Here is a 22,073-nt window from a genome sequence, read left to right on the forward strand (position 1 = left end):
TAAATTAATTAGCAAGCAAATGACATATGGGTGCAGGGAGGTGGTGAGTAATCATCGTGGGCTTTTGTTATTTTAGATTTGGGGTTCCTGTTTTGTTTTCATTGTGAATCTATTCGTGTGAGGCTTCAATATCAAAGCACTACTGACGCCAAGTTTTCATTTTTGTAAGGTTAAGGTTCTGGTTCCCATTTTTTGAATCCTCTCATATTTTAGTCTCATGGCATTTCCCTGCCTGTTCCTCCCTGTTTGTCTTGTTTCCCCGTTTCTGTTATGTTTACTGTAAATCTTCAGTCAATCACTCTTTATTCATACAGCACCTTTAAAACAGGTGGTGCAGATCAGTGAGACACACCACAGGATGAGCACCTAAAATAATTGCAATCGCAGACCGTGGTAGCATTTTTAGGTTACCTGGAAAGACTGTGGTTGTTCACTTCCTCTGCAGGGTCTGATTGTGGGCTACTGAACTTAGATCACAAGAAAATAGATTTAAGAAGAAAAAAACGAAAAATCTAGAATTAAAATACATTTTTTAAAAGTAAGATCCATCATAAAACTTATATGATCAGTAAGTTGCAATGAGAGACACAAAAAATGTAAAAAACAAACAAACAGTGAAACTGAAATATTTGTTTCATTGGAGAAAGTAAATAAGAAATAAGGTAAATAATGTTTTTCAAGTCAAAACTCAGTCAAAAGTTGGGATGACGCAGTTTTATGTTTGAAGACTGAATCACTTCCAGCTGCTCTCACATCTGCAGAGATACATGGTAAACATTTTCTCTCCAAAGGTTTTCGTCCTGACTCAGAGGACCTGATGGGTTCACGGTCGAGTCCTGCTAGATCCAGAAGCACATATTCCTTTCTTGCTCAGAGTTTAGCAACAGTTGTCTGGTTATAGAAGGACGTTTTGGTGACAGATTGATCCGACAAACAGTTAAAATCTGACTCAAAGGGCCCTCCTATGTTTCTTATTTAATGCAAAAAAAATCTGTTCAGCTACATCTTTACATTTTAAAGTTAATCAAACTGGGTCATCAGTGTGAGGCCAAAGTCACATCTAAATGTCTTCTGTTAACTTGAGACCATCTGTTATTTCCTGTACTATCATGTGTGACCCATAACAGGCAAAATAAACCTGCACCAACTAAAAGAAAAATCCCCATATGACCCACTTCCCCATACGATCGGGAAAATCCAAATCCAACCTAACAAAGGTCTGACTGTCATATCAGACCTGTGAAAGAGACACCCCCGCCACCGCGCTGCTCGACCACATGCTCCCCTGTAATGTTTTTAAAAACAAGCTGATCGCTGATCCTTTGGTTAATGTTTGCTTTATGATATTTTCCACCTCAGGTCCTCTCACAGAGGTGACAGTTGTTTTGCTGTTGTGTACTCGGGGTTCATGTTCTTAGAATTTCTGCCATTTCTGTGGTTTTAACTTCCCTTTATGTCAGCCTGCTTCTCATGCTCAAACTCCAGTCTTTATTTCAAGATTCACGATTCTTTATTGTCATTATGCACAACAAAACATACAGTTATACTCCCTCACGTGGTGCACAACATTTAATTAACAGATAAATGTAGTGATGTATAAAAAGTATAAAGTCTAAGTAAATATATACATACAGATACATGTACTCATGCCTACATAAGTACACAAAAATAACAAATACATGTATGACTATAAAGGCAAAAGCAATAGGAATGAACATGAGATATTCACAGACTATGAAATGTTCACAAAAAACTGATGATTACATGAGAATATGTGTATATCTTAGGATGTAAACATGCAGAATCAAAGTAGAATATTGCAGTTTTTACTTGTGTAGTAACATTTTATTACAATAATTTAGTTCCAAATACGTTACAGAGCAACAAAATACTAATATTTTTTTTAATAGTTTATAACCATTAACAGGTTAAGCAGAACTTAAATGCCAAGTTAGCCATTAATGTCAAGGTCATGTTTCCGGCTGTCCCCGGATCTCCATGCAAGTCTTACAATGGGATGATTGTAAGACTCGCATCAAACTACTGTGGAAAATTCACCTCACAGCAGAAGTGAAAGCAGTTAAAAGTAAGAGAATACAGAAGCAGGCTTTCAGTGGAAACAGCGGCTTGGCAGCTGAAAAGGAAGTGGTCTGTTAGACCCTAACATCATCACCTTCAGGGACACGAAAATAGATACAAGATGAGGTCTCACTGGATTACATCGATTCTTACTGGTGAGTAAGAAAAATGCTTTGTGGGGTATCAAAAGTCTGCTTTAGGAAGGAGGCAAATTTCAATGATACTGATGGAAATTTCACCTTCCAGCAGGTTAAAGTTGTGTCAGATGAACAAACAGATATGAGAGAGGGAGTCATGATGGCATGACATACACTCGATGTGGTTGTACTAACTGTGGTGATGGGAGCAGGACGTTTCATTGTTGTTTTTTGAATATTTTAAATGTTAAAAAGCAAAAAAAGTAAACTACAGAAATGCTCATGAGGAGAAAAGTTCAAATATTTTCATTGAATCAAAGAACTTGGGGTCATCAGGAAGTACTCAGGAGTCAGACTGCACTGCTGCTCGTAACAGAAAACAGCACCCACGATTACACATCAGCAAGCTCCGACTCAGGATACAAGAACTCACAGATATGTTCCACTCAAGTCACAAAAATAACATGACCTCCTCCAGCTGATTCATAGGATATACGTCTCAAAGAGAGAATTGAGCGTCATCTGCATAACATTTTAAATCTACAACATTAATCATCTTAATGATCTTAAAACCCCTTTCCTCGCTTTTAATTGAATTCTGATGCTCTTCTGTGAAGATGGTAGTTCATAGGTGCTTCTCCTCCAAACTGGCTGTGGGTCTGCTGGGAGTATAGGATAAAAGATGCAAATCCAGAAGTGGAAATCCAGGAAACCTGGAGGCTACAACTACTGCCAAGAAAACCTTTCCAGTCTCTGTCCAGTCAAATGAATTTGCTCCAAGTAGACTCTGATTACACACTAACTGCATAAAACTCAATGCACCTGAATACACTTTGAAGACTGAATGCTTAAAAAGCATTAAGGTGTTATGTATTGATTAAACAGCAAAAATATTCTTTTTAACCATTTCGAATGGAAAAAAAACTCTTTCTGAAAACGAATCTGCTGAGTGCTTCCCATCAGAGCCAATGAGTTCTTTTTTGGATGAACAGACTGTAAATAAATGTGAAATGAGCAACACTTTTACATAACTGTGGATACAGAGAAATATTTTTGAAACACTTCTTCAGAAAATAAAGGAAAATGAGCCGCAGTGTGGTCCAGTTCTGTGAATCTGTGGTTTCCATCCACTGAGTAAGATAATCATTTCAAATGGAAATATTTTTCTGTTAGATGGTTTCTGTGCCAGCAGCCTTGAGTGTATAGTCATAGATTGTGTATGACAGATAAACAGCCGCAGTGATGTCACCCGCTGGTTTGGAATTCGTTTTTAAGCCAAGTTAGCATTTTTGTCACCATCATGTTTGTTTGTTTGGAGACAGATGTGATTGCATTCATAAACTGTATGGATGCACATACAAGCCAATTAGCTGCCGTGTTATTTGTCAGATAATTCAAAGTGACCCAGGCACTAACAGCATAAACTAGCTGTGTGCTGGCTGCAGGTGCAGATTTTTCCACCAGGTTGTAAACCTGTTATTTGTGCTGTGATTTATATATATATAGGAGACACTGGGGACTCACTCAGAGTCTGAGAAAGGTTCAGGTGGACTTTAGACGAGCTGCAGTTTTTCAACATTTTCCCACTGCTTGAGTAAAACTGAATTTTAAGGACACTGCAGAGAGAGATCTCTCTGTGTGGCTCGTTAAAAGTTGGTGTCCCTCTGATCCCCTTCAGAACTGATCACATCTGGGTTCTGGATGCTGCTTGTTCCTGCTGCTGAGGTCCAACACGTCCAGCTGGGTTCAACAGCCAGCGTGGGCTGTAACCTCTCCTATCTTTATGACACAACGTGGCTTAAGCATCACCCAGATAAACCTCCCACCATGATCTTCTCTGCCAGCCTCAAAGAGGGACGACCCATCCAAGGTGACCGATCATCTCACTTAAAAATGTTGGAAACATGCAGAGAGTGTAAGGCTGTGATTTCACTTTGTGAAGCAGGTGACCAGTAACTACCAGTTACTCTTTTTTTAGGGTTTCAGCTCAACAGTCGTTATACAGTGACTTTGGTGAACCGCTCTCTGGCACTGATGATCTCCAGTATCGAGGACAGAGACCTGGGGCTGTACTACTGTATTTCCTACGTAAACTCAGACTTAAAAATTGGGGAAGGAACCAAGCTTCAGGGTAAGAGTAACCTTTAGGTGATATTTCACTGTGAAATTTTTCTTTAGCTCAGAGTCAGTTCTTCCACACAAACGTCCCCTGCAAAGTCCAAGCAGGACAGAAGGTGAGGTTATGTACTTGATGTAAACACAAATTTAATTCAGGAGCTATTTTACAAACCGGGCTGGACATTGAGAAATTATGCAACTTCTAAACGTTTGCTCGGACTCCAGCCTGAACGAGACGGATTCATGAACAGGTTTTTTAGAAAGATGTCGAGTGAAGTGTGGTCTAAAACGGGGGTGTCAGACATGGCCTGGTAGACAGAACTGGTCTGGGAAAGGGTCCAATTCATCCCACTCACTGGCTTCTGAAAATTTCACTTTTTACTGTACTGACGTCAGTGTTACGGCCTTCTTACTAATGACACGACCCATGGAGTGTCAGACTACACCCAAGTAAGAGATAAAGCATTAACCTGATGAACTTCTTTGATTTACAGCTGGATTTCTTTCTAATGTTGTGTAAATCACATTTTTATGTTAAGAAGTCTCCGGGAATAAATGTGGAGTTAAACTTGTTCACACTGAAAAAAAGAAAACCAGTCAGAGGTGATGCAGGACTTCATGTCTCAGAACATGTTTCACCCTCGGCTTTATTTTGTCTGTTTGTCATCAGTTTCAGGTTTATCTCGGTTTCTTTTTAATCACTGGTACTGCATGATCACGGGTTTCATCCTCATGATTATGGTACTGGCTGTTTGTGTCACCCACTGGAAAGCTCGGGCGAAGGAGAAGAAGAAGAAGACCGCCATCCGGACCAGATCCTGACATCACCCGTAAATATATGACAAATAGTAGTAATACTTCAACTCCGACACCAACTACACTTTCACAGCTGATAGTTTATGCCCACTATTACATGGATTCAATGTATTAATGTTGCATTTGTATATATACAACCTGTGTGTGTATGTCTGGGTTTTTATTTTGTGTATAAAGTGTAGATTCTTTGTTTTTCTTCCACTTCTTATTTATGGCATTCTTATGTTGGGTTGCTAAATGCACTGTATTTTTTCCTTCAAGTAGTTAAAATGATTTGTTGCTATTTTGCTTATAAATGCAAAACAAAAAGTTAAGTCTTTGTGTATGTTATTATCCATGTTGCTCAGTTATTTAGTTCCCCACATATCTTACAAAGCTATGAACTTCAATACATCTGGAGACACCAAGATAAGGCAACAGGCAGATACTGGAGGTCGTTGGTTTTCTTAGAAATAAACTGAAGTGTATAAGAAATAAATACAAAAATTTCAAAGTTTTAAATTTAAAGTTTTTTAAGTTAAGCTAACAAGTGTAAAGCTGGGGTGGGAGTGGCTGGATGCCATACTGCTTCACAGAGTGAATGGGTTAAACGCAGAGAGGAATTTCCCCACGGTGATCAATAAAGAATACATTATTATTATAAACACACGCCACAGACCGAAAAACGGTGAAGAAGCAAAAACTCTGACGCCCGAACAGGGACTTGAACCCTGGACCCTCAGATTAAAAGTCTGATGCTCTACCGACTGAGCTATCCGGGCTCTGGACGAATTCACATAAATGCTGTATATGACGAGACACGTGCCATATAATTATATTGTTTGTTTGTTTTTTTTAAACTGGTCCGGATCTACGTTAATGGCACAGAGTCGTTTACAGTGTTTATAGCCTTTACAATAGACCCTGTGCACGAGAAAATGCTAACTTCTTGTTTTATGCTAAGGTGCACATAGTCTATTAGCTCTGAAGCGTTTGAAAATACCGGGGAGTAGCTGGCTAGCTCCCTGTTACAAACTGCTACCTTTACTAAACTGTATGCAGCTACAAAATGCAGCAAATACATTTATACAGACGCAGAAATACCACAACAACAACCTTCTCTGATTGTAATTTTTACACTACCTGATTTGTAAACAGAGAATCAGGCTACATTACATTAACAAGAATGAACGAATGACGAAGAACTTCTTCTACAATTCATTATATAAGCACAGAATTCTTTATTTTGATGCGCGTGGCTCTTGTGGTCCTCCATAGGACCAAGGTAGGAATTTTGTTTTGTAATAATTTATTTTGGTTTTCTGGGTCTTAACTTTTAATGAGATGAAAGAAAACGCTAAATTCTAGGGAACCTTGCTGGGTCGTCTAGAAGTGTCCAAGACACTAAACTAAGAATGAAAACAGAAAAGGATTCACAGGCCCCAGCGAGATTTGAACTCGCGACCCCTGGTTTACAAGACCAGTGCTCTAACCCCTGAGCTATGGAGCCTGGGACGAAAGCGAGAGCCGCCAGTATTACCAAAATAGTTAGAGTCAAGTTAGTACAACGGACTTTGCAGGAGTATATCTGTAGAACCAAAGCGCCATTATGTTTTACGACATAATTATTAAGTAAAACAGACATTTTTGAATCCTGGTTACACACGTCATCAGTGGAAGCTAATTGAAACATACATATGAAAAAGTAGAGACGTAGAGATGAAGAGAAATGACTTAAGACTTTAAAAACGTCTAATCGGCTTCTAAAAGTTGATAAACGTGCAACTGAGTTTTCGTTATTCTGTGATTTCAATTTAAATGTTTTCAGTTTAAATAAAACAATCTAGATGTCATTCCATGTCCTCCACTAGACGGCAGTGTGCGACCACCCACACAAAGATAACCACTTTCCTAAACTCCTTTCTTTTAAAAAAAATTTCAGTGAATTCCCAACACATAGAAAAGGGTTTAATTTTACATTTGAAATCATATTCCACCTGTGCGCGTGTTACAAAAAGTAAGCAGGTCAGTAAACTGAAGCTGTATGTGTTCTCTTTCTTTGCGTCCACACTGGTGCGTTTCTGGGCATGGAGTGAGGGGGCAGGAGCTGGTGGGGTCCCCTCTGGAGCCTCATAGTTTTTCACCACAGTGTGTTAGTGAAGATGGAGGCGAAGGGATACGTGCCAGATTAATTTCATCACATAATGGAGGCACCATTTTCCCACTTTTAACCCTTTAGATGGATTCTACTTCCTGACTTTTTGGATAGTGTATTTTTCAGATTTATAAATAAGAGAAGAAAGCGAAGAGTGTTTTTCCTTTGTTGGGTAGAGAGAGGGAGAAAGAAAGGAGCCATGGTTGAGCCGAAAGGATAGATTTTCATTCATGAAGAACCGGGATTTTGTTCCGAAAGTCTTGGAGTGTGTGGACGCAGAAGATCGTATCAACAGGTGAGTGTTTTATACAAGTACTAACATTTGTGCGTAGATTAAAGCTGTAGAAAAGTGAGTATTTCAGGCAGACCTGCCCTCACAAACCTTTAGATTTTTCTTTGCGATACAAGAAGAGCTAGTATTACTGAGAATATGCTTTTTAAAAGCAGGAATGAGAAATCGCGTTTGTGAATTTATTTGCAGGCTGCTGAAAATGAAGTGATTGTGGGTTTAGTATCGAGCCGTGGCGACATTGTTAAAGCTGTTTCGTCTATTGCTGGACTTGTTTTCTTGTTTATATGATTTTTTATTTTATTTTGGACCCCCTCCCCTGCTGCTGGTGAAATGTGTCCGTCTGAGTGGACATTCCTCCAGATTTCAAAATTATTTCAGAATTTCAAGCATTAGCTACCAAAAAAACTGGATCGGCGTTTGGATTCTCTCCATCTCTCCTCCGCCTCTCCTTTTCCTTTTTTTTCTATTTGATCTACTAATCAAGGTGCAGGTACAGGTGGCCTGTCTGAGCGAGAGAACATACAGGGAGAGTCAGAAGCTGCATGTGTGCATTTGTCTGCATGTGTCTGCATCTTTGGCGTGCGCACTCGTGCGCGTTGAAGACTGTCCAGCGGTCATTTCCCGGTGCCCTGGGGGTCACTTTATACAGCCGTGAATGGCCGACTGTAGCAGAAGTCTCATGGGAAGCAGGAATCAGCTGAAAGAATCTCAGAATCAACACTTCATCCTCGCTTTAGTCTGTTTGGCTCTCGCTGCAGCGCACGCCAAATACGCACAGGTGCGCGCACGCAACCTGCCTCCCCCCGTCTTTTTCTCCTCAGTGTCTACCCTTTATTGTTATTTCACTAATAATCAAATGCAGTGTCACGTGAAGGACTAGAACTGTCATATTTGACGTGACCAAATCTATGTAATACAACAGCATCTCCTCTATCCTGTCCAATAGGGGCGTGCCTCGCTTTACAGTCGAAAATGTTTATTTTCTGTAGCTACGCACGAATCTGCTCAATGAATGAACACATGAACAACAGAGGTCACGATTATTTCACTGCCACGAGACTGTGGTGGGTGGGTGAAGATTTGTGATATTTTTGGTTAATTCTTGTCATAAACAAAATGCACAAAATTCACAATGGTGACATTACCAGACTCTGATCTCAGGTTCAGATTTTGTTGACATTAATAATCTGGATAATTTCCATTTAAGATGAACATAGTGTCGCTAATAGTGTCATAGTGACATAGTGTCAACCAGCATTTAAAATTGAGTTATGGAAGCAGACTCTCCACTGCTAGTGGTTCTTTTCTTTTCTTTTTTCTTTTTTTTTTTTTTGGGGGGGGGTCCCAAATAGAAACAAACCACGAATAATTCTTTAAACATCTCTAGTTATTCAGTAACATGACTGAACTGAATTGTTTTTACTATAGTGAACATGGAGAGATACTTTAACCGCCTTAAATAACGCACAGGTTTAGCCTAAGTGACCTGGAATACGTCACATTAGCCCGTCAAGTGTCCCGGATGGGGCCAGTCTCCAACATCACCACTCCAGGAACAGCACAGCAGAACGTTTTTTCCTAGACTTCGCTGCAGTCGTCACACTTTACGGAGCCACGCAGTGTTCTGCATTGGACCCTCTGTGGGCTGCTTCTGGCCCTCACACCTCTGTGTGTTTAGTTTGTAACCATTGCTTATAACCAAGTTATTAGATGTTTCATTCTTCTCATCCACATTTATGTCCAAAGTCAACAAAGCTGTCCCCGCATAAAGCTCTGTGTCTGCTAAAGTTTAGTGAGTGGGTGGGGAGCAAATCATTGGTGTGCATATACAACTTTTCCTGTCACTGACTTCATAAACAGATGTTTATTTGTTTTTGAATGACAATCAGGGACCGGTCGAACCTGTTCAGGGTCTGGGAGTTGTTCTTTCTGAGGTTGCGCTGTTGGAAGCTACTACTTTCTCAACGTTTCAGTTTGCAACGCCCCAAACTACAGAAGGAAGGCACACACACACACCCACAAACACACACACTAGCTGTTGCTGTCTACACCCAGCAAAAGGAATCAGCGGCTTTATTATTTTTTTATTTTTACGCGGCACCGAGGCCGAGACTGGAGTTACCCCAGCGCACAGGAACCTCAGCACCAGGCCGCCGAGCTCTGCGTGTGTGTCAGTGTGTTTTAGCGCAGCGTGTCGGTGGTCTAACAAAGGCAGGCTGAGCTGGGGCCGTGATTTCCTTCTCCCCGCGGCCATGCGCGGAGCTCGGATCTTCGTGGAAGAATGCGCCGCCTTCTCCCGGCGTTAGCTCAGCCTCGGCTCCATGTAAGTCCCCCAGCCTGGCTTCGTTTCAGCGATCGGGCCTTTGTTATTTATCACGACACTGGCTCGCACAGACAGGGAGCGATCGTGGCTGAAACGGAGGGATTATAGCGGAGAATTTCAGCCCGTTCGCTGCGCTTTTGGCCTCTGCTTGCCTTTATTTGGGCTAACAGCCTCCTCCTGTTTTACCTCCACGGCGCTGCTGCTTCTCACTGTTTTCTTGTCGTTTCATCTGTGCTTCTCCCCTCCAGGGCCAACAGTAACAACATGCTCCTGGCCTCTGCCGTGGTGGTGTGGGAATGGCTGAACGAACACGGCCGGTGGCGGCCCTACAGCCCCGCCGTCTCCCACCAGATAGAGGCGGCCATCCGGAGCAGCGACCCCCGCGGAGGGAGCGTGGTGCTCGGCCAGGTGGACAGCCGGCTCTCGCCCTACATCATAGATCTCCAGTCCATGCACCAGTTCAGACAGGACACAGGTAAGCTGGGACGATGGGGCAAATGGTGCACGCTGCAGAGCTGTCATGTCGGGGTTTATTTGCAGGTTCGGGGACATAAACTTGCTGCACTGAAGCAGAGTAACAGTCCTGTTATGGCCAGGGGTGCTTACAGGATTTCTATTATTGGGGGACCCGTAATGAGGAAGGGGGGGTCCAGTGGAGATCAGCGTCAAATGAAGTGTCGAGAACAGCAGCATGATTGTGAATTTACAGCTTCGGTGTAGTTTCGTTTTACACCTCTTTATTTTTGTAATGCGCTGCGTGGACAGACTAAGGTCAAGTGTACTATTTATGAATATATAAAAATGGAATAGTACTTATATTTTACTTTTTACTACAAGCCTCATTCGCCCAACCACACAAGCACATACACACGCAGCTCGTCTCAGGCCTGTTTCAGACTTCTGCTGTGAATCTTTGTACGTAAGTTGGTGACGTCGTTGTCGGTATTTTTCCTAGTGTGTTGTGCGTTAGTTACCTTGTGTCCCGGTGGCTGGGTGCCCGTTCTTTGTTTCATTTTTACAGTCAAACGTATTTGTCCTTCTACTTTTTCCACTTCTTTGTGCATTGCTTCACATCCAGTTTGCGAAGATACATTTGAAAGCCACAGCGATAAAGTAGCTGGAAATGCACAGGAGGACTGTCGACAGGCCAGCGTTTCACTTCTCAGGTGGTGGTTTGTGGACAATAAACTAGTGACACTTGCAGGTGTTCTCTGTCTTGTACAGGGTTGCTTCAGCATGCAGGCTGTAGTAGCCAGAGACTGAACCCTTGTCATTCTCTCTCATGCCTGAGCCACATCCACCACAGTACTGTGGTACATCAATTTGGAGACTTTTAGGAGAAAACTTTGAAAAGAACTCCGCTATTGCTTTGTCCCTGTTTCATCGTATTTAGTTCCTTCGCATCCAGCGCTGAATCAAAAAGCCTGAGTTTTTCTCTGAGTAGTGACACCTGTCGTTCAGAACAAGACTGCAGCGAGCACGGAGTCCCTAAAATGTACATCACTCAGACCCAAGTGGGCCCTAGCAGGCTCACAGATGTGGAAACTGCTGACACATCTGTAATACAGATGTTCCACACTCCCAGTTTTCTGGTTTCATGTTTATTTTAAAGTCTCTGTTTTCCTGTTTCTCTCACTTACATAACTTTCAAACATTGTTCGTGTAATTGGCGTACACGTGTTCGTCTAATGTCACAGAGTTAATACAGTCTAGACACACAAATATAATTTCTGTAGAAGGAACCTGGCAACACACCCACCAATTCGAGGGGTGTCTAAGGGTTTCCTGCAAAGACACCTCTTGCCCAACCTCAGGAATTCTGTTAGTGCACAGTGTACTTCTTTAGCATCTGGATTTTGGCCTCTACTAATCATGGTTAAAGCTTTTTCCTTAAGTCACTGTTTACCCCTAAACACATCACTGTATAAGCTTAGACAGAGGTATAAGACAGTGGTGTCAAACATGTAGCCCAGGGTCCAGGAAAGGCTTACCAGTGGCTCTATTACAGCTCTCAGGGTAGCTCTAAAAGTCTCAGCAAAGTCATTAATAACTTAATTTTTAATGTCTTAAATTTGCTGTTCCTGGTGTGATGGTGGCAGCCTACTAATCAGGGGTGTTTGGAAAATTAGAAGTATTTTTAGAGCTTGACAAGTTGTTTGACTCATAAAGAATAAGTATTATTTAGTTCCAAGAACTCAACATGTGAAGACTATAATGCACCTGTAATATAATTCATAAAAATATACATCCGTTTGCTCAGCGTATGACGACTGGGACCATTCTTATATACCCTGAGACGTCTCCAAAGGCAGTGTTATCCAGGAAAATCCTGCTAGAGAATGCAGTCAATCTGGGATTCTGCTGGACAATCCTCCAGATGTTTGCACCACATTTATTTGGGTCAACAGGGCTGAAATATGCGATGTGAGGAAATCGAAAGACACCATCTGTGATCTCTCATAGGATCTGACTTCACGTTTAAAAGGCTGGCTGAAGGCTCGAGATCCAGCCCTCTGCAAACTTTAATCCAGCCCAGAACATTTGAGAATGCAGAGTTTGTTAGAGAACAGTTCAGTCACACAGTCTGGGTTTCAGCAATAAGAACCACCAGTTTGGTGAATGGCTTGAGTTTGTTTGGTTTTTCCTGATGTTTGTGGGCTGCGTTTGAGATGTTTCAGACGTTCTCTTATCTGACAACAGAAACAGAAAAACGTACATGAGACCAGTTTCACTGTGAATTTTGTTGCATTGAACAACAACAACAACAAACTTTATTTATATAGCACATTTAAAAACCAGTGGTGTACCAAAGTGCTTAACATGCAAGAGGGTAAGATGAAGTAACAGGGAAGGATGAGGGCTATGGCAAGGTACCAAAACGTGCTAGCAGGTTGAATGGCATTAAAACACACGAAGGGAAAAGAATTGCATATAAAAGCATAAAAGAAGGCTAAGTGTAGAGGATCAAACAGTCAAAAAATTAAAAATGAATTAAAAGCCGAAGATAAGAATAAGCGTTAAGCTAACTATCAAGCAAGCGTTAACTGGTAGAAAAGGTGAGGCTAAATAAGTGGGTTTTTAACCGCGATTTGAAGGATTGAATGGAATCAGACTCACGTATAGCGATGGGGAGGTTATTCCATAAATCGGGTGCAGACAAGGCAAACGCGCGGTCACCTCTAGTCTTCAGCCGAGATCTTGGCAGTACCAGGAGTGACTGGGAAGATGATCTTAATGCTCTAGTAGGGGGGTATGATCTAAGTAGCTCAATGAGGTAGCTTGGTGCTATATTGTTAATAATTCAGAAGGTAAGCAGCAGGATTTTGAATCGGATGCAGTACTTAACGGGAAGCCAACGCAGATCAGCAAGGACACGGGTGATAGAGACACGCCGTCCACTACCAGTAAGGAGACGAGCAGCTGCATTCTGAACAATTTGGAGTCTATGGAAGAGAGTAGAGTTAAGACCGAAGTAAAGTGAGTTGCAATAATCCAACCTGGATGTCACAAAGGCGTGGATAAGCTTTCCAAGGTCCCGATGTGGAACATAATGTCTGGCCTTGCTAATAAGACGCAATTGATGGAAACAAGATTTAACAACAGAAGACGCTTGTTTATCGAACTTAAAAGAGCAATGAATATTCAAACAGAGAGTAGGAGAGAGTCAGACGGATATAAACAGCAAACAGAAAGCCAAGTGAGCTAAACTGCACTGAAGCACATGAAGGGACGGGAGATGGGAGACCACGGAAGTGGTAGTTTGAGTATTTGCACGTATATTTAGAGTGTTTTTAACACCTCCTGACGCCCTAGCAGAGCTGTTAATACAGTTTAATTCAGAAACAACGTGTTAAACACCAAAGTCACAAAAACAGTCAAACTACAACAAACTGAACGTCAATGCAGTTTCATCACAGTTCATGACCTAGCCACGACCGCTAATCTACTGATGCAGCTTCCTGAGCGTAATTTTTACATGTACTTTTTGACTTGTACTGATTCATTTCAGTGTTGATGGACTAAATGATTCGGTCACTTACACCAGAAACTGCAGGTGTTTGTTTCGTGTTTATTACATGACGTCATCATTAAAAATAAATGGTTAGGTTCGGAAAAGGGTCACGGTTAAGTTTTTTTTGAGTGGAGAAAATTCAAAGTGGCTTGCAAAAGCAGCAGGCGGTCTAGTTTTTGGTACTAAGGGGCTTTATATTACCACAGCTTTGATTTGATACTTTCAAGTTTTAAAAAGAAAACTCAAAACATTGTAGAAATGCATTTTTAGCAAACAGAAAGCTCTTTAAAACAGTAAGATAAGAAAGCGCCCAAAACATAACATGAAATCTTTGAAAAATAACAAATAAAAAAGAAGGCCAACAAGTTTTTGTCTTTAAATATTTCTGTGATACAGAACAAATGTTAGTGTGTGTGTGTGTGTGTGTGTGTGTGTGTGTGTGTGTGTGTGTGTGTGTGTGTGTGTGTGTGTGTGTGTGTGTGTGTGTGTGTGTGTGTGTGTGTGTGTGTGCTTGAGATCCAGCAGTATGATGTTTTGGAGCAGCTGTGAATGACCATCACAGCTCTGAGTTCACTGCATACTTAAACCCTTATCCACTGACACTAAACACACACACATGCACACACACTTTCCCAGCAGCTGCATCCTCCTCCGACGGAGAAAAGAAACAGAGGGACCTCGACTTTGTGGACAGAATGGAGAATTTCAAGGCTTAATGAGCAGAGTTCACTCCAGCCGTCCTCCTCTGTTGCTCCCTCTGCTCTTCCATTTCTGCTGCCCGAGTGTTTAGTTTCATCGATAGGCAAAAAAAAAAAAAAAAAATCCCAGGGGTCTTTCTGTCCGACGTGGGAGAGAGAGAAGTGTATGAGTGTGTTTTCGGTGCAGAAGGAGTGAGATAATTGGGCAGTGCGTATTCTTTCGTTCTTTCTCTCACGCTCACATCGTTTTTCCAGAGATCTTGGATTTTCCCAAACAGATGCGAGCACGCTCATTGTGGTTTTGACATGCACGGAAGGGAGAAAGCGTTTAGAGAAGTAGAAGCTGAGGCGCAGGTTCTGATAAGTCTGAGGTTATAATGTACATAAAGAACACTCAAAAAAATAACTTTTTGAATGAACATAAAAAAATCATGGAAAGAATTCCCACATAATTAAATTGCTTTATTTTAGCATTATGCAATTCTGTTATTCCAACTTAATGTGCTTGAGTTGGACTAACTTGATTAATTAATGATGAATCAACTGTTTTACTACAGTTGAGTTCAACTTAATTTAATTGAGTTGATCCAACCCATGCAAATTACGTTAGTGCGACAAAAATGCTTAATTGTAATAGAAAGCCATGTGGAAATCCTTTCCATGATTTTTTAAAGAGTTATGTTTTTTTGGAGTGTTCAACAAAGTCTAGAGTCTGGTTAACATAAAATGTTAATGGATTTATAATAACTTCCACTCCATCCATCCTCTTATCTTTACCATCTTTTGTAAATGTAACAACCACCCAATTTCATTTTTATAATTCCCACTTAGTTTTCAGTTCTACGTTTGTTAAACCCCAGAATGCTCTTATGTTTTTCATCTCAGATATTTTGCTTTCTCCTTAAATCTGGTGGCCTTATGGGACAGAGATGTAAAAAGCAGGCACAGAGCAACAGATACGATACTGATGAAGTATGAAATAGAGGAGTTGGGGTGGAGGTGGGCTGCAAAGTGGCTTGCAGATAGATGAGGACCTGTAGGGAGAACTGTTCATGTACCACAGGGAAGTGACCTGAATGCAGACTCTCAGAAGCTGAGCTGTTGCCTTTAAATACTTTAAATGCTTCCCCCTGTGTGAGATTTGCCAGTTAGATCAGTAGAAGGTAGCTGAGTCATCACCTGATGTGACTGGCTTGGAGACTGGCTGGTGCAAAAGCACATCACATTTCAGATGGCACAAAGGCGAATTCACACAGGTTTGTTTTGAAGTTGTTCCCTGTGCTTTGTGCACAAAACTGTTCCATATATTTATTTTTCAAAGTGTGGAAATATAAACCGTCCTAATGGAAGATGAGGTCCTCAGCACCTTTGAGCTGCCAGGTCCTCCTGCAGACCACCTCCTGCATGCAGATGGAGACTTCCTTTGGAGAGCGGCGCGTACATTTGACCCCGCTGGGAAGAATACATGCACTACAGGTCTGTCTTTACAGTCACGTATGAAAGGATCTCCCTCCCAGTGCAAGCTCTCCCAGCACTGTCAGATGTGGTTGGAGCAGAGCGTGTTTCCTGTTCACCTCAGGTCTCGCAGCGGGATCGTCGCTCCGCAGACGCTCGCTGCGCTGTCACCACTGATAGCACGCCGTTTAGCTGACATTCAGGGAAAAGCCTTCATGTTCCTGTGCTGCCCTGCTTCCCTGGGAGCTTCACTGCTAACAGTGATGTGGTATTTCTGCTCTGCACTTCTTAGACATGAAGGTTGTCATTGTGGTGGCGGTGGTCTCGTTTCTGTGGGTGCGCTCTTCCTTTGGACCGTGGAGGCTTTTCAGTTCGTCCTTGCTTGCGATCCAGCTCCTTTTCTTTAACTTTAATTAACTTCTCTGATGGATCATCTCGAATCACTTCATCACTTGTAGTTTTTGGAAAAGGGAGCGTAATTATTCTTATATGCAAAAATGTGACGTTATGACCTTGATGAGCTATTTGGGACGAGACTTAAATGAGCCTCCTTTGAACACATGTATGCTTTCAGTCATTTGTGTGAGTACAACACGATTTCCTGTAAACACAAAGATTTTAATCTGACAGTATCTTAACTTCCTGTTCCTGTCCTGCTTGAAGTTCTTTTTATGTGAAATTGGTACAGAAGGGATTTTTTTTACATGTTAAATAATAATAATGATATGTATATTGTTGTTAGTCCCCATAGGGAAATTACTCCTCTGCATTTAACCCATTCACCCAGTGAAGCAGTGGCAAGCCACCAATGCAGCACCCGGGGAGTAGTGTGTAGGGACGGTACCTTGCTCAGGGGTGTCTCAGGGTAGCCGTTCAGTGAAGTCGAACCCCCAACCTTCCGATCATGGGGCAACCACCCTACCTGCTGAGCTATCCCTGCCCTATATTTATATTTGAACCAAAAATCCTCTATTTGCCTTCATACTTCTGTCCTGCTTTTCATGAAGATTTACAGTCAATCAGCAGCAGCTCTGGTATGAAAACAGTGAAGATTTTGGACTTCTCTTCTTTTGAGTTTGCGAGGAGACAAACCCATGCAAATATTTTGAGAGAAATAAATGCAGAGCCGCTACAGCCAGCTGCCTCTCCAGAGAGTCTCTCATTCTTTGGGCAGATTCTGGCTTCACAAACTTGGACTGCAGCTGGAAACTGTAACAGTTTATGCTCACCACTTTCATCCTCTAGTGTTCTTTTCACTTGTCGCACACGTTGGTTTGCACACTTATATAAATTGTGTTGATGTCACAGCATGTGTGAGCAGTGACCAACAGGCTGAACATAGCTGCAGCATATGTGCACTACAGTAGCATGTGAAGCAGAACAAGACTGTGGGACGAGAGGCTGAGTGGAGAGGCAGCTGGATGATGCTGGACGACCTGGTGACCCTGCTGTTAGGAGAAAGAAACAAGATGAAGATGGCCAGGGCTAGTTTCACAATATGGACAAAGTGATTGCCATCCAGTAAATTGGTTGGCCAATCGTCTTTTACGCTTGTGTGTAAACATTTTTTAAAAATTAGTCACTAATTAGTGTTCATGTGGTTTAGGAGAGGCCTGACTTAGCAGAAAATCTTTGTACCCAGCACATTTGAGCTGCTCTGACTGCATAACCGAGATGAGGGTGTGGTTGTTGAAATAAAGTAAACACGTTTTTATGAGATGTTTTCAACAGAGTGACGTAAATGTCCTTATTTTACTGGGCTTTAAAAGAGCGGCTCGTCATCGCTTTCTTTGTGCGGCTTCTGTTTTTTTCAGACTTCGAGGGCATCTTGTGTTTTTTTGTTGCCCCTGCAGCTTGTTGCTGCTCTCGCTCCAGCTGGTCCTGCTGAAGGAGGCACATTCCCAGACCCCCACAAAGCCCCGGGGCGTTAGGGTCACAGTAGAAGGCGGGTCGGGGGTGGATTCCCCAGAGACGGAGGGTTGGGGGTAGATTGGTGGTGACAACAAAGAGCGGAGGAAGGGGGGAGAGGGAGTGGCAGCAAACATCAACACTGACTCTGTCTGCACGCACAACAAACCAGTTGGCAGGAAATAAACAATGGGTTTGCACGCACTGGTGAAACCTCCATGCAAGAGACGAGATGTTTGTTTAAAGGGTCTTGTTGTTTGATATGTTTGGGTTTTATCTATCAAGCCCACAGTCTGCAGACGTGTCACACTGCTCTGCTTCTAATGTTCAGGCTACTACGCTTCAGTGTTTCTGAAAATCTGCAGCAGAAGGATTACCAAAGACTAAATGTCTCGTTTGACATTTTTAAGCCTTGTAAAGGTAGTGGAACAAGCTCTGAACACAGTATTTTGGTATCACCTTTCTAAGGTAAAAGCTTCTTAACCATCTCAGATTTTCTTAAAAATTCAAAACCAACACCAAGGATCGGGCGAAGAGTTAGCACCGCCTCTTCATATTCACTTTTTACCTTATTCCCAAATGGAAACTGGGTCTCTTCCTTTGTCTCAAACTCTCCGCTTTATGTTCTGCTTCCTCTGGTTCACCTGATCTGTCTCTCTTCTCGACCTCTTGCCCTCTTTGTATGCTTTTCTCTCTCACACTCTCTGAAGCTGAAAATTGAATCTGAACCCAACACTCGAGGGACGGGACTCTTTCAAGGTGAGACAAAGACACGAAGAGAGGGAGAGAGAGAAGAGGACAAAGTGGGTGGGTGTGGAAAAAAAAGAGTGGAGAGCTCAGCTGAAAGTTAAACAGTGATGAGGAATATTAGTGGAATAAGAAACGATGGAGAGCGCCGAAAAATCATGATATTGTCAGGAGATGAAAAAGTGACTTCTTTAAATCACATGCCTGGACGTGTCGTCTCTCTTTGGTATGATAGTAAATATCTTTAAGAGAATGAACATCATCGCTGTAAATGTACTGTTATCTAAAGAGATAACAGTTGGAGTTTCCATTCAGGCCCACAGATGAAGAAAGTTCCAAATACAAAGGTTATCAAATCAATAAATCTACCCAGAATCTAGATATGAGCCGGCGTCATACGCGTATCACAAACAGCCCACTGACAGGACTGCAGAGTGGCTAAATTTACAAAGGAAGATAAAACTATCAAGTGAAAGAAGTGTGAAGAGGTTAAATACGGAGCCCCGCAAGGGACATTGGAGAAAAAAAATTAAAGATGAACTTTTGCGAGATCTTGCAAAATAGGCCGAATCCTTCCGAGGCCGCCAGCTCAATGCTGACCAGGTGGTCGAGGAACGATGTGCCCAGAGTGCGGTGTTCCCTCTGGCTCTAGTGGGCCTCGACCTCCCGGTCATCTTCGAGCAGGTGGGTAACAGACGTCTCTGAAGACTTTTGCAAATATGTGATGTCTTGATAAACCGAGCAGATATTTGAAGTTTACACTTTCTGTAACCCAGAAAGAGTAATATTAAAACTAACTAGCTGCAGCCAATGTTGGAAACTGGAATTGGCTGGGCCGCGCTATGAATTCTTGGATAGGTTGGGCCACAAAGGATACACCCGACCCATCCATCAAATTCGGGGAAATGAAGGATGCATTTGAAGCAGCCTTCAAATTGAGACAGCCTTCGTCGCCTGGCTGTGAAGTCATCGGCCTTCAGATGCACCCTGTGAAGGATGCGGCCTATTTTGCGAGATCTCTCAAAACCTTTGTGAGATCTCGCAGAAGTCCCTCACAGGGCTCCGTAGTTAAACACATAAATCAGGCTGAAAACAAGACCGCTGCTGCAGACAAAAAGCACTTTATGAACCTGTGTGAATTTTAAATGCTCTGCTCAGTAAACGTGAAAAAGAGCTAAAGAGCTGAAAAAATTCCGACTGTGTCAGGCAACAGGACATCGGCATCATTTTTTAATTGCTTGCAGCCAATAAGATAATAGCAGAAATCAAGCAGCTTCCAGGAATCCCGATTTCTTACTGATGCTATTCAGGAGAAACAGGCAGACTTTTTATTATCTCTTAAAACCGCAGGAAATCAAACACAGGTGAAACTGATGAGGGTGGACAGACAATCACAAAGGAGGGAAGGAAACAAAAGCAGAAAGTGAAAACACATGTGACACGTGAGAAACGTAACCTTCAAAGTAAAACACAAACACAGCAATGTGACAGGAGTGCCCTGAGTCAGTGTTAAAACCATTTTTGTTTACCCTGTCCCGTCAGTGCATTAGCATATGTTTGCAAAGGCTGTTGCATAAAAATGTCTGACTTGAAACTGCTGTTCCAGTTGTGCAACACCGCCGCGTTTAAAGCTCACTAATCCTCGAGAAGCAGACCGAAGAAAGCCGAGTTAGTGTCCTGCAGAGTGTCAGCTTGTTTTCTGTGCAGAAGGAAGTCCAGGGAAAGTGAGATGAAGAAGCTGGAAGGGTCAGAGCTCAGCTTTTCTCTCCCAGTTGTTGTTGTGAAACTCTGCGTGTCGAGTTACTGTTACTGGGAGGCCTCCGGGGGGGCATCACTCACCGCCTGTGCACACACATATAGGAAAGCATGTGAAGGCATCAGTAAATATTTATGTCCCTGCTGCTTCTCGGGGAGTTTTTTAGCCTTAAAGTGTGAGTTCACCCCTAAATTTGAATTCTCCTCTGTCCTGTAGTGCTGTGAATTTCCCCCCCGAAAAAACAACGTCACTGTCCAGAAACCGTGAATCTCGTTGCATGTAGGAACTGTTTTCTTTCTACTGAACTACACCCAGCAGACAGAGGTATCCGTCTGACCATGACGAGAGGCTGAAGATTTTGTTTGGCGCATGTAGACGGAAAGAAAACAGGGGTCCAGTTCAGTGAGAACCAAATCTCAGTGCGGCATAAAGGATTATTATGAAGTGTGAATAATGCAAACTCAAGCGAGTCCAAGAATAAAAATAAGAAGCAGGGAATGAACATAATGGGGTCTACTTTAATGTTCAGGAGCTCGTTTTATTTATTCAGCCTAGGTAGTCGCCCTAATCTCAGTGTTAAGATTACAAAAGCTGGCGCAAGTTTGCAGTTTGGCTGGAAAAAGAGAAAGCAAAGAAGGATGAAAGAAGAAAAAGTGACAGCAGAGGAAGAGACGGCATCAGACAGCAGGAGGGTGAGAAATCAGGACGAAGTAATGAACAAAACAAGAAACAAGAACAGAAAGTGTGAAAGTGATGACAAAAGTCGAGATGAAATAAAGCGCATGAAGCAGGTTTGTCTTATCCTCTCAACCGCTTCCTCTTTGTGTCTCGTTTCGGTTTTATTGCTGTGAGAATGTGCCACAATCCGGTCTCGGTGCAACCTTTCCAAGTGTGTCAATTTGAATTTTTCCATCCCTGTCTTCATAAAGACTCCGGAGGTGTTCATCAGTCTCGCCAGCCCTGAGCCCCGCTCGAGGGCGCTCGGGGGGCCATTTGAGGATGATGAATGGAGAAGTGGAGCTACGAGGTCGAGGAATATTTTTCGAGAAGTTGTTAAAATTGCAGTAGTTTCGGCTCATTTGCTTCTGGCCGGGTTCAGGTTGGGTTCAAACTGGGACACGTCACATTTGAAAGATGGGGAAGAAATCTTCGTCGTCCTTTTAACGGGTGGAGGAAAGTTAAAAAGGATGATGTCACAATGTTTCGGTGCACATCTGATTTAAGAGGGTCTGGGGGAGCAGGGGGAGCCCAGGATGATACTGGATGTGCATCGCGCTGTATGCTAGATGCTTGCTAAGCTCTGCTGAGGAGTCCTTATTTAGATTTAGTCCAAGCAAAATGTGCCAGACTTTAAGAACTAAGAATAACGAGCACATAGTCTTTACACCGCTGCCAGCGAATGTGATTTCATCCATTCTGGTTTATCTGGCTTTCATAGAATTAGAAATATGTACATTTGAACACAGAATAAAACCTTCCCACATGTAACGTACTGCATTATTTCAACCCTCGAGTGACTGAGCTGTTTTACGGACTAAAATAAGGTTTAGATTTTATATGGGAAAACTTTTAGTTAATGTTTCTGTATGTGGTTATCA

General features: G+C 42.3%; 1 protein-coding gene and 1 long non-coding RNA gene across 3 annotated transcripts in view; one reads left to right on the forward strand and one right to left on the reverse strand.

Annotated features, from left to right (window-relative positions):
* Window positions 1-7,266: 7,266 nt before the first annotated feature.
* LOC308396349 (E3 ubiquitin-protein ligase DTX4-like) overlaps window positions 7,267-22,073 on the forward strand; it is a 42,144-nt gene continuing 27,337 nt past the window's right edge. Inside the window, exons 1-2 of one of the 2 annotated variants that reach the window (XM_080881571.1) lie at window positions 7,267-7,579; window positions 10,148-10,374. In XM_080881571.1, coding sequence (XP_080737697.1) covers window positions 7,515-7,579; window positions 10,148-10,374 — 292 coding nt within the window. In that variant the 5' untranslated portion in view covers window positions 7,267-7,514. Of the gene's footprint in view, window positions 7,580-9,547; window positions 9,900-10,147; window positions 10,375-22,073 lie in introns of those variants that run through there. The other variant, XM_080881572.1, reaches the window with a different exon arrangement.
* Window positions 14,715-22,073, reverse strand: part of LOC308396350 — a 9,840-nt gene continuing 2,481 nt past the window's right edge. The window contains exon 2 of the long non-coding RNA XR_013971550.1: window positions 14,715-20,561. This is a non-coding gene — a long non-coding RNA (uncharacterized lncRNA). The remainder of the gene's footprint in view (window positions 20,562-22,073) is intronic.

Source organism: Rhamphochromis sp. 'chilingali' (genome assembly GCF_963969265.1).
Source record: "Rhamphochromis sp. 'chilingali' genome assembly, chromosome: 4".
Taxonomy (NCBI): Eukaryota; Metazoa; Chordata; class Actinopteri; order Cichliformes; family Cichlidae; genus Rhamphochromis; species Rhamphochromis sp. 'chilingali'.